This window comes from Merops nubicus, unplaced genomic scaffold, assembly GCF_000691845.1.
Source record: "Merops nubicus isolate BGI_N331 unplaced genomic scaffold, ASM69184v1 scaffold8693, whole genome shotgun sequence".
Taxonomy (NCBI): domain Eukaryota; kingdom Metazoa; phylum Chordata; class Aves; order Coraciiformes; family Meropidae; genus Merops; species Merops nubicus.
In genome coordinates this window covers 110,219-122,941 of record NW_008596864.1, presented here as the reverse complement: position 1 = coordinate 122,941, position 12,723 = coordinate 110,219, and the positions used below count along the sequence as shown (strand labels likewise).

At 44.0% G+C, this 12,723-nt stretch overlaps 1 protein-coding gene across 1 annotated transcript in view; it reads left to right on the top strand.

The window, feature by feature from the left end:
- The first annotated feature begins 855 nt into the window (after positions 1–855).
- The window catches only part of VWC2L (von Willebrand factor C domain containing protein 2-like), a 50,771-nt gene continuing 38,903 nt past the window's right edge, over positions 856–12,723 (top strand). The window contains exon 1 of the mRNA XM_008936511.1: positions 856–1,266. Coding sequence (XP_008934759.1) covers positions 856–1,266 — 411 coding nt within the window. The remainder of the gene's footprint in view (positions 1,267–12,723) is intronic.

The following is a 12,723-nucleotide window of genomic DNA, read 5'->3' as shown; positions in this document are numbered from 1 at the left end:
GCTTCAGCAGACTTCGTCAGAGGTCGGGCCATGTTGCATCGGTCCCAAAGTTTTAGAAAGGCTCCAGCTTAATCAGGCAGACACATTCCAGCAGCTCCACGCGTTACGCAGGCAGCTAACACCCTGCTCTCTGCTTCTCTCTCTGGGAATTACCAAAATGCTGAATAATGGAGAAGATGAATTACATCTTTGCTTCTGTCGAGACTATATGTACCTCCGACGGGCTGGGCTGTGTTGGTAGCCCAGGTAGTCCCTCTTCCAAAACACTGCATATAAAATTCTGTACTATTCCACCTCTCACAGACCAAGTATAACCCAGTACAGTTGTTCATATTGGATGCAGATCTACCTACAGATGATGCTTATCCCAGTTTAATGAAGTGGGCTGTACAACATACGTAGCGCAGAGGGAAAGTGGCCACAGTAGGATAAGACCATGCTTAAACTTGGGTTCAAATCCCTCTGAGCTGCCCATCGCTGTGCAATTTCAGGCAGCTAGTTTAATTTCTGGTGCATCAGAAAACTCAACTGCACAAATCAGGAAAGTAATGCTGATTCTGTGAGCTAACATTTCTACAGAGATACTTTTTGGGCATATGCTTAGAGGCATATGTGTCTAATTTATGTCTTTCATATGCTTTATTATCTTTAACAATAATTGAGAAGAGGCTTCATTCAGATAAAATGATGATAGTGCAGTTTGAAAACATTTATTCTTGGGTGCTGGTTGCAACTCTGGCCTTTCTTAGCCAATATTCCTTAGAATTTTGAGTTCTTACTTTAAAATATTTGTTTTCAGACCACAACACTAGCCTCCCTATGGAAGCAGCTGTTTCTATCTGGCATTGAGAACCCATGGAGAAGCTGAGGAAGGGGATGGCTCTTCATATCCCTGAAGCCTGGATACTTCTGTTTGTAATCCCTGCTTTGGTGACTCCAGCTGCCATCAACCATGAAGACTACCCCGCCGATGAAGGGGACCAGACCTCCAGTAATGACAATCTGATCTTTGATGACTACCGAGGGAAGGGCTGTGTGGATGACAGTGGCTTTGTGTACAAACTGGGAGAACGTTTTTTCCCGGGACATTCCAACTGTCCCTGTGTCTGTACTGAGGATGGACCTGTTTGCGATCAACCGGAATGCCCTAAAATCCACCCAAAGTGTACAAAGGTGGAACACAATGGATGCTGTCCAGAATGCAAAGAAGTGAAAAACTTTTGTGAATATCATGGGAAAAATTACAAAATCTTGGAGGAATTTAAGGTATGAAACCCTTTCTTCTGTATTTAATATGAGTATACTGTAGGAATTGTATTTCTGTTGGGGTCTCTCAAAGACACAGTATTTGCTTACTGCTGTTAACTGATGCTAAAGCTGAAGTCCTTTCTATCTGTGAAGCAGGTCTGGCTAATGTAAGAGCTACCACCTCCCCCTTAGGTGCACTCACTGAGGGCCAGTGGCCACTCAGAAGACCACGTGTGAAATGCCAGCCCTATGAATCTGCTACTCCAGACAACCTCCTCCTTTGCTCATAGCATAAATCAGGCTGGACTGCCAATGGTGTCTGTAAAAATGGTGGTAAACCAATGCCAAGTGCTTTTTAAGAAGCCTTTTACCAATTTGCATAGCAAAAATTGATGACATGGTACTGAGAGTTGTTCCTCCTAATTGTATGAGAATGCAAGTAAGTAGATTGCAAGCTATATATAATATTCTCATTTCAACTGTGTCTAGAAGATTAATTCCTAGACAGATGACCACCTCAAGCAGTGAGAAGTATGGAGTTCAGTTGTAATGGTTGAGTTCCTATTAGGAGTGCTGTAAGGAAGTCCTTCTGGAATACATCTTAAAAATAGGACCAGATTTTCAAAACCCATTACCCTTTACACAACCTGCATCTCTCATTCTAATGAGTTTGATTACATGTTTCCATTTCTGCTAAGGAAAATAGCATCTCACAATGAAGAACAGGGTCTGTAAAGGCAATAGGTACACGTGAACTTGTTCTCCCATGTCACATGGCTTTAAGACTCGTACCTCCATAATTAACAACAGCCTATAACTCTTCATGGCTCTATGCCCCATCTCATTATACATTTGCCCATTTATTTTCTTCTCTTACAATGAAAATACTTCAGTATGGGTCTGTGTACTTCACAAGTTCTCGGCAACATAGATGACAATTTTATTTTTCCCAGATACTATCATTTCCAGGGAAGGCAGTATTTGGATCCTTTCGTCTATCGTGTCTGGTTTATGTTCATCTTTTTCTGTCCATCTGTAACTGAAATCACTCAGTGTGGGCAAAGCAGTTTAATGTCATAGACACAAGGCAAAACAAATACATGAGGAACATCTCCTTGCAGGCCACCCTGATCGACCTGTTCTCTGCTTTGCTTTGCTGAGGAATGTGAAGATGCTGGTTTCGTCAACCTCTTCAATAGCATCTTGCTCTAGGAAGCCCTAGAGCAGCTTGATCCCGTTTTGACTGCTGGGTTGTCAGGTAGTGTTGTGTCCCACTTGGGTATAATTCTGACACGTGGTCAGGTCCTTATAATAAGGACTCATTTTGGAGAGATACTAGGAAGGAGAACTCTTTTTGGAGAGATTTCAGTGTGAGAGCAATGAGATGGATCTTCTCATTAAAGTATCTTTTGCATGTGAATGAAGTACAAAAGTACTAATCATTCTTTCTCAAAGAAATAATTGCACCCTGATAAAGGATTAAAGAATAGAGAAATGGCATGTCAGGGAGAGAGGCTTTTAGAGGGAGTTAGAGCAATCTGGTTCATTGTTGGTGTGTTCAAAAACTGTGAAGTGTTGAGTGGAAAGAGAAGTTCCATTATGCTCTGAGAAACACAAAGTAGATGGTGGCATGCAACTCACACATGGTAACCTTCAGTCCAGGTCTAGTGCAAGTTCCTTCAGTCTTAATTTAGCTGCGAATCAGGCTTTTGACCTGGACTTGTGTTTTGCTGAGAGCTTGATACCTTGTGGAGTACGGCAGAAACCAAGTTTTTTGAAATCTCTGTATTTAGCTAGAATAAGTAGTGAAATTCTTTTTCCTCTAAGTAGTGGAAGACATTCAGGAAGTGGAAGATTTCTGTGGCCTTCTAGGGATGTTTTGGGGGAGAAGAAGGAACACCTGTCAACTATGACTATATATAATTCTATAGGAAAGATCGAACTTGAAAATTCAGGAAAATGCTGCTATGAAGTGAAATCCTGACTTCATTGAAGCATCCTAACCTTTTGCTGTTTACTTCAACAGGATGTTGCAGATTAGAGTCAGGACACAGGAGAAGGATTTTACCTGCTAGCTCCACAGATGAAATTCTGAGCAGTTCATGGGTTTTACAGGCTCAGAGTTCTGCCCTTCCCTTGTCCTTTTGAATCTAGAAAGTCTCCAAACTTTCTCAAGCTCATTCCATACACTGAAGTCAAAGAGGAGAGGCTTCCTTCAGTTGTTCTGACTCAAAATGAGACTGCTTTCAGTGGAACTCAGTTTATATGGGCTCGTAACCCTTTCACCCACTTGATTTACTTTTGCTGCTATGTAGGTTCCAAATCATTATCCATAGAAGTGCTTGCTACTGCTCAGGTATGGCTGAAATTAGCCTCCATTTACAAATCTTTTGCAAGTGTGTGTGTGTGTGCCAGGACTGAATCATCTTGTAGAAATCTCAAGTGGGTGATCTTTCAGAAGTTAGGATTACTTTTTTCTCTAGGAATTTTTTTTTTTTTCTGTAGGATATCCAAATTTGTGGAAGGTTTCCATTTGAGAGAATTTTGTTGTCTTGTTTCTAGATTCCTGTTTAGGTTTGGGATGAGAAATCCAAAGATGACTTCATCTTTTTTTTTTTTTCTTATCACTGACATTAACTGGGACTATCTTGGTGTAAAGGGGTAGTTATAAAGGCCCGTTTCTTGAATTTATGGCTTTCTTCTAGTGAATTGATCTTGTAGCACTGATTCTCTTGACTTATAACAATCATAAGGGGAAAATATAAACAGGACAACAAGCCATCTAACTTAGCTGTCCAAATGTTTATGTTTGTGCCCCTAGATTGTTAGCATGTACAAATGAAATGCTGAACTGAAGTTCAATTGTAAATCTAAACCCATTAATAGTTTTTCTTCTGTCCTTTTGTAAAACCTTATGTCCTTGACAGATGGTTTAGTAACCTCATGTAGCATCTTCATAGATCTGTTATGAGTCCTTGGAGATCTTTGTGGGTTTTGAGCCCCAGCTGCCCATTCAGAGCCTGCCTCATTCCCTTGGTTTGCCTGGGACTTATCCCCAACTTTGGCTGAGGCTGCGGTGCCACCTGGAAACCCTTGCAGAAAAGATCAGCGTTGTATCTCTAATGAGAATCAAGATCTCACTCAAATATGTCCAGTGTGTAGTTTGTTGCCTGGTATTAAGGATTTTGATTCCTGTGGGGCAGTACACAGGCGAAGGGGGAGGGCTGGTGGCTTTTACTGGGGTTCCCTCTAGTTCTTTCCCTCTTTTCTCCAGAGGGATGTGGTGGGGACTTGGGAGGTCACTTAGCAGCTTGCTTTTCAGCCCTGTTTTGACTTTAGGCCTGGAGGTTGAGATCTGAGTCTCAAGTGCTCCACACTCACCCCTACTAGCAGAGGTCTTTCAGGGAGGTTGTTAACCCTCTGCTTTCTTCCCAGAGAGAGAAAACAAGCAAATAACAACTCAGAGAGCTGCTCTTGGTTATTTTGAGTATACATGGTTGTGTTTTAAATGAATGTTCCCAGACAGCAGTTTATGTAAACTTAAGGAGACAGTGTGTACCACCAGCGTGATGAATGTTCATTGGCAGCTTATGGAGAAATTGTGCAAATGTCTGGGAGATAACTTTTCCTAAGTGCTGATTAGTTTTTACTCTCCTGCATAATTTACTGCCAGAAAAGCACACACCTACCCACACTTGAGGAATGCAGTTCACAGTGTGTTTAAGGGGTATTTGTAGTCACAGTGCAGAGCCGTTTGAAGAGGATTAGGTTCTTGTTTTGAAAAGTCCTCAATCACTTCTGAACTTCCTAGATCTCTCACCACCTGGTACAGATATATCCAGAATAACCTTCTGTGGATCTATGTGAATATGTAGCAAAATAACATTGCTGGGAAATGAACAATCAGTTCACAAGAGATTGTCCAGCTGACATCTGGAAACTTTCTCTACATATTAGACCCTACAGGCAGGAACTGCTCCATGTCTCTGCAGGGGGTTGAGTCTCAGTGATGTGGTTTTTTGTTGCATGGTGCCATCTTTGTCAAAGTCAATGGCAGAAATTTTCTAGCCACAGACATTAAAATATCTCTGTTTGCCTGGCAGGACATGGGATGAGTTATCCTTTGAGTGGGAGCACAAGAGGTCTTGGCATCACAGCCTGGCCTTCCTGGTAATACTCAGGTCAGAACACCAGCTTCAGCCTGCAGTTGTGAACTTGAGCTTGGAAACAGCCTTGAACATCAGGGACATTTTTTTGGGTGCTCTGCAGTGGCCATCCTACTTTCTGCCAAGCACAGAGCTGCAATTTCTGCCAGTGCTTAACTTCTGCTGCTGCCTTTCATTGTGTCTGCCCTTCCTGATGACTTCTCCACCTCCTTGTCTTCTCTCCTTCCACTTTCACTGCTCCTAAACCCATCCTCACTCAAAAAGTCCCTAGATGGTGCCCAAATGTTTGTCCCTTGCATCAAGCACAAGTGTGGAGGGGTGGGATAACAACCCTTGCCTCTGGGCAGGCCTCTACACTGTGAAAAAAATAACACCAGGAAAGGGGATATTTTAGCTTCATTCTAGGGCAAAATCTCCACTGACTTGAAAAGAGCCAGGATTTCACTGCTGGAGTTCTACTTTATTTTTTCTTCCCTGTGTTTCCTGCCACTATATCTTAAGTTCATTGCTTTGTTTTGTCCACAAATCACCTGTAATCCTTCAGCGAGGGCTTCTGTATCTTGCTGACTTTACATCTTCTTGAGCAGCACTTTTCACAGCAGGGATCACATCTCCGACAGGGATCTTCGGGCTATAATCAGAATCCAAACTAAATGAAGGACTGTATGAGCATAACATTATCACATAAGAACTCCCCGCTCATTATGGAAAGCTCTACTTCAGAATAGTGGCACCTCCTTCTCCTTTGTTAATGCTCTTTAAAAATGTTTTATTAATGCAGTTATCTCAATATAACTTAACAAAATAAGACCTCTCATCAAAAGGTGTTAGCTCATGCAAGCGTGTATTCAGCTGCTATCCCAGCATCTCTCAGTCCCTGAGGTATAGCATGTTCATTCTGCCACTGGAGAAAAGGAGGCAATGAAACCAAAAAGTGATTCCCCACCCCCAGAACCATGCCAAAAATAGAAATTAAGAGGTGCAAACTACAGTGCTCTGACCACTATTTACCTAGCCTGGGAGTGCAACCTTATCAAATATGAATGAGCCACTTGGGGCATTCCCAGGGCGTTACTGAGGGGACGGTGCTGTTAGGTGAAAAACAAGAGTTTGCTGCAGCCCTGGGTTGAAAAGGAAGGTGAGGGGGAGAAGCAAGTGACCATGGGTGGTGCAGTGGGCTGCTCTGGGGTCCCTCAGCCCAGTCCAGGGGCACGCAACTGTCCATCTGCAGGTTGGCACTGCGGGTGCCCTGGTTTGTGTCCGCGTGAGGAGACAGAGACATGACACCTTAAATCTGAGGAGCTGCGTTAGGCTACCAGAAAAACAGAGCAGGGAGCAAAGGCAGGTTCTCTGCTAAGTTTTCTCCTCTATTATGTGAGTGCTCAGTTTGCTGGTGAATCTTGGAAAGCGTTCAAATCACAGTAAGGTAATCATGGCAAGAACTAGAATTGTAAAAATCTTTTGGTAGCATAATAAGCCAGTCATCCAAATCACTAGTCGTTTAGTTCTTCACTCATGAATTCCAAGAAACTGATTACTGACCCAAGCCAGCATGGGACTCCAGTTTTAATATTGGCATTTTTCTTTCCAAGATGTGTGCAGCAGAGTTTTTTTTTCTACTATGACTCAAAACAAATGGGGATGGTTTGTATTTCTTTTTTTTTTTTTTCTTCTTGTGTGTTCTGCAATTTCACGTACAGCTAGAAAATCATAGTACAAAAGAAATTTCAATAACGTGCCTGTGCTTTAATAAAAGGAGCCACGAACAATGCCAGCTCTGGAGATAGCATGCAGCTATAGGAATCAGACAGGGGAAACAGAACATCAGTCAGATGGAAAAGTATGATTTATTATCTCCCTCCGGGCGAAATTACAGTGACAATGTCTATGCAAAGGAATGTGAAATTACTGACTTACTGTATTTCTGTCATAATTTGTACCAAGAAAACATACTGAAATAGATAGGCATGTCACATATTGATCCACAGTGATGCCTATTTTTTAAATTATGTTATGTAGTTAGCTACTGATTCTATAACATACATATTACATTGTGCACAAGTATATTATAGCAGTAGATGAAAGAAGATGGGCTATATTCAGAATTTGGCTAAAAAAAATCCATGCTGCTGTTCTTCCCTGACTACAGTAATATGCAGAGGCCCCAAAAGCTCAGAGCTCCATGGCGCCGTCTGCGCTACACATCTACTCTCTCAAAGCTCCCAATTGAAGTAGATGAGACCCAAAACTTCAGCATCAGCATGATCCAAAATCATCAAGAGCTAAGCACAAGCCCCCACGTTTTCATCGCAGTGCACAGGTGTGGGAGTGCAGTGCAGAATTTGGCCTGTACGTGCGAGCCCAGGGATTTGGTATTTTTCCGGTAAATATGACAGAGGAATTAGCTTGTGCCCAACATTTGTGGTGCCAAACCTGTAGCTGGGCTTTCAGATATTCGCTCCAGGAAATAGCCCCATGGCTCAGCTTGCTTCCAGAATTGGGGGCTGTCCAGCGACTACTGCAAGAGAGGAGATATCACTGCACAGCCAGAGAAGAGCTCTGGCACTTCTTCCCCCCTCCATTGCTTCTGGAGCTGTGCTGTTAAGAAAATGGGATGTGTAGTAAATGCAACTATTACCAGCTCCTTCCAAGAGTAGTAAAATCAGGTCTGAGGTTTCATTGTCATGCCAGATAATGCTCAGTGTGGCCAAGGAGGGAAGCACTCATCCCGTGGCTCTCTCAAGCTATGTCCATCTGTGTCACCCAAGATGTTTCTGCAGGGCTGATGAGCATGAGGTTCTCAGGTTGTTAGCTTGTGAAGAAGGGTGTTGTTTGTAGAAATGTTGACAGAACATTGGCAAGAAGGTTTTTAGGCAACCATTCCTACCAGAGAGAGGGGAAGTGCAGGTGTGTGTTTGTTGCTACTGGAATGTGCTTTATGCAGAATTGAATTCATTAAAATAATGCTCAATTAGGTAATTATCCTAGTTATTGTTTTTAAGCCTAAGTTGCGTAGTGACAAAGCTCAGTCTAGTTGCAAAATAAAAATACGTGCAGTGTTAGGCTTCCTTACTCTTTGTTCTGGTTCTGTTGTACAGTTTGGGAGTAATTATTTGGGAATTACAAAAAAAATTGGTGCTCCTGGGGAGCATTAGGGTTTGAAGCAGCTCCTCAAAGCAGGGAATCTCTCGGTCTGTTGTTAACTGTGGTCTTCCCAGGAAGGAAAACCTTTCTGACTGAGGGTTGACCCAGTGAGCTCCCTGCATTAGTAGATCCCAGCATGTTCTCTCATCACAGATAACCTATTCAAACCCCTTTTCATTCCACATCCTTCCCAGCTTTTGCTCCTAACCGATTACGATAACAGCCCCTGTGGGTCAGAAACCTCCCAGACCCTGATGGCTTCTCTCCTGAGGGTTTAAGCAATGGCAACTGGATACAAGAGGCAGACAGGAGAATTTGGAAAATGTCTTCTCCATGGTGCCATCCAGTAAAGAGCTGCTTTATTCGGTGGGGCATGTGGGGCAGATTCTTTACTGCTACAAACTGCTACAGCTCCATAGATCACAAGTGGCCCACTGGGATGTTACACTGGTGTAAAGTTTGTTACCAGACAGATACTGCTCAGTTAGACACTGCTCTGTGGAGTTTGCAGGGTGCTGACCTGACATAAGGATTTGCCCAGGAGAGCTCCCGTGAAGCCTAATCCACTTTTCCAGCTGCCAGAAAAGGATATCCAAAAAGTGCAGATAATGGAGCATAAGGGAGAAAACCCAATCAATCAGGGAACGAGTTGGTATTTGCTATGATGTTTTTGCTTCTCTCTCACCTCTCAACATGCAATGGAAACAGAGCCAGTGCCAAAGCCCAGGAGCAAAGGGCAGCAAACCACAGCAAACCCAGGCAGACTTGTGATGTTAACCCACTGGTCCAATCACAACTCACTGCTTGGCAGGACGGGGCTTTGAAGTGGGGCCTGGAGACAGCAAAGGAGAAGGGGATGTAATCATGGCCACTCAGCACCCTTGAGCAATGTAAAGGAAAAAAGCAAGTTGGCTCCTGGCTGCACCTTGGACATTGACTTAGGTTTGGCCAACATGTCTTTCCTTAGAATAAGAAGGTGTTACAGCACCAGAGCTGGTTAATGGAGATCAGTAATGAGCTCGTGTCTCCAGTTCCGATGCTGGGGGGAGTCATAAGCTCAGCAGAGGTGAGCAAGAGCAAAGCATTTAGGAGGGAGCTGCTACTTTAGGGAGGAGGAGAGGACTTATCAGTGAGCTGGTGGGACGCAGGAGCTCCCATTACAGTACCAGGGGACAGAACGAGCTTCCCTTAGGGCACAAGAGGTACAAAAATGGGCGAAACACTGAGACTGAGGGTGTTCCAGTGCTGAAATCTGCACCATGGGGCCTGCAGCAAGAGGAGCTCGCACCGTGCCTTGACTGCCACAACCCCGCCAGGAGTCACCTGCCCAGGTGGTTGTTTCCAGCTGCCTGAGCTGCATGGGGACATGGAGCTCATCTTCACACAAAGCAGACTGGCTCCAGAGATTGCATTCGGTTAAGCCAAACAGCTGTCAGCAGGTACCTTGTGATCAAGAGTCCCAGGGCCAAATCTGTCCCTGCTGTAAATCTACCTGGCCTATACTGCAGCTGTGAAAAGCCCATCTGACAATCCAGACAGAAAACTGCAGGAGAAGGGATGGGACCAGGATCCAAATCTCCTCCCCAGTGGTGGCTGGTTATGTTATCCCTACCTCCTTAATGCAAATTCAGTAGTCTGTCAGTACACAGAGCTGATCTTGCCACCTTTTCCCATCTTTAGGTGTGAATGAAGAAGGAAACAGCAGATTGAGGTCTGTGGAAAACACTTGGTAGGAGGGATCACCTTTCTGACCAGGTCCTTGGTTTCTGTCTCCCTGCCCCAGGAGGCTTTCTCCTAGATGAGACTCCTTCCCCGCAGGAGCCGACAGGGAGGGAATGGGGAGCAGGAAGCTGCCAGCTGGGCTCCTTTTCCCTATGGATATTAAGAGGAGCTTAACAAATGTGGAGTGCAGGCGAACATTTTGTCTGTGTCCGAGCGGGGCTGTGCGTCGCTCGTTGGAGCCACGGTCCCATCTGTCATGTCTGTAACCTTTCAAAAGGAATCCTGTCCCTGGTGCACTGGCCATGTCTGAACTAAAAAACTGTTGTAACAGAGTCATAAAAATTATCACCAAAGTAATAGAGAACTCGAGTCCCCTCAGCCCCAGGGTACGTGAGGTGCAGCTATTGTAAGGAATAAAATGAGACATATATCAAAACCGAGAGAGCGTTCTTATGAAAGAAGTGCAAAGTCATGTTGTTAGGAGAGCTCCACTGCTGCTCTCAGGAGAGAACAGCAACCACGAGACTGCAGATACACAACTCCTGTGGAAAAAGGGCCAAGCCTCGGCTCAAGGTTGTCTCTCTTTCATCAGCTAATGGAGAAGTCACTCTCCAGATCCAGACATTGTTCCCAGAGCCTTTTAAACCCATCAAGATGTGTGGCACATACCAAATACTTGAGTACAAAGCTCCTAATGCCTTCACAGTCCTGAAGCATCAGATGTGGGCCCGGAATATCCATGGTGAGACACCTCTTCTGTGCTTCCCTCCCTCTTCTAGCTTGCTGATCTGTAGTAGCTCCTCAGGAATTTTTATAAAAGGATGGCAAGGATGATGCTGTTTCCAAATACAGACAGACATGGTCTGGGGTTGAGGGGAGGAGAGGTACACATGACCTGGGGGGAGGATTGTAATCTTAACGCCTTTCTGTCTCCAGTATCCAAGCCTAGTCACCAGCCTTTTGGCAAGACTCTTACAGCTGTGAACAGACAAGCAGCAGTTGGGGGTAACTAAAATCAAGCTTTGGCTGGGGAGCTGGAACATCTGTAGGTTAAGAAAACAGGAAGGTCATCTTCAGTGTCCTTATGATGGGGCTGCTTTGAGTACAGGATGGAGTCACCACTTCTAGAAAATGTTTTCAGTAATGTGTTTGTATCCCTCTTGTCCTTTTGGCTGACTGAGAAATTCATCATTTCATTCTAGTCTGACATCAGTAATTCTTGTGTACATGTTGGGGCCTCCTTTAGATGCAGAGGCTCTTGGCACCCACTTCTGCTACTTCTTGGAAGGCAGCTCCTTGTTCTAGCCTATCTGCAGTGTGGTGCAAGCATTTTTCAGGTTTTGGATGGCACAGTTCATTTGTTTTGCTGGTGCTCCATCTAAGTAGGATACAGCTCCAGTTTTTCACTGCAAATAAATTATCTAATGACTTAGTGATTTTTTCCTGTTGCAAAATCATTTGCAACCTGATGGTGTTTTCAGTGATTGTACTCCTCTATAATCACTCACCAGATTGTTTATTTGAGCAACTTTCCACCTCTGGAAAATCCAAATCATGACGATTTCTGTGGCATAATTGACACTGTGTCTCCACTGGCTGGCTGGCTGATTTTTATTTTTTTGAGTAAGTGACAAAAATGAGTGAAATTTTTTCCCCGTGTGAGTTCTTGTTTTGGCGCACACACAAACACACACACACACACAAAAGAATCATTTACCAAACTTTTAACACAGTTTAGATGGTTATGTATGCGCTGCAATAGTAATGGCGAAGTGAGCAGCCCAGAAGAGAGATGGGCTGATCTCAGCCCCACCTTGAGGTGCGACTCCAGAGCTGGCCCCTTCTCTGCAGTTTGGCACCTGCAGCATTTCTCATTTGAAAGCTTTCTCTGAACTTTCCTGCAATCTCCTGCCAATCTGCCTGAGATCACAGGCAATTTTAATAACAATGGAAATGATTCTAATTTTGACTCCAGGAGTCTTTTCGATGAATGCTATCCCAGGTTCTTTTTTGTTCATCTTTCCTGGTTTATGACTTCCCACCTCAGCTGTAATGTGGAAACTGTTTTTGCCCACGATTCTATTCATCAGGTCCTTTTTAACTTTCTTGCATTTCTTGCTTCCTGCCAATAAATTCACCACCTGAAACTGTAGCTACAAAAATCCTTTCCGTGAGAATTGCCAGTGTCCTTAGTGTCATAAAAGTTACAGCGACTCTTAGGGTGTAAGTGCCCAATTTGATAGTTTTCACTTCATATTGCTCTGCTTTTCCTGCTGTTTTATCCACATGGATCAGGATACTGTCGGTCAAGCCTGTCTGACTGAGGAGGCTGGATGTGATTATCTGTATTAACGCTGGCACACAGCCTCATGAAAACTAAAAGATGGAGAGATTGGCAGCAGCAGTGGTTTTCAGCTTTCCTTCCCTTGGACTCCAGCACTGG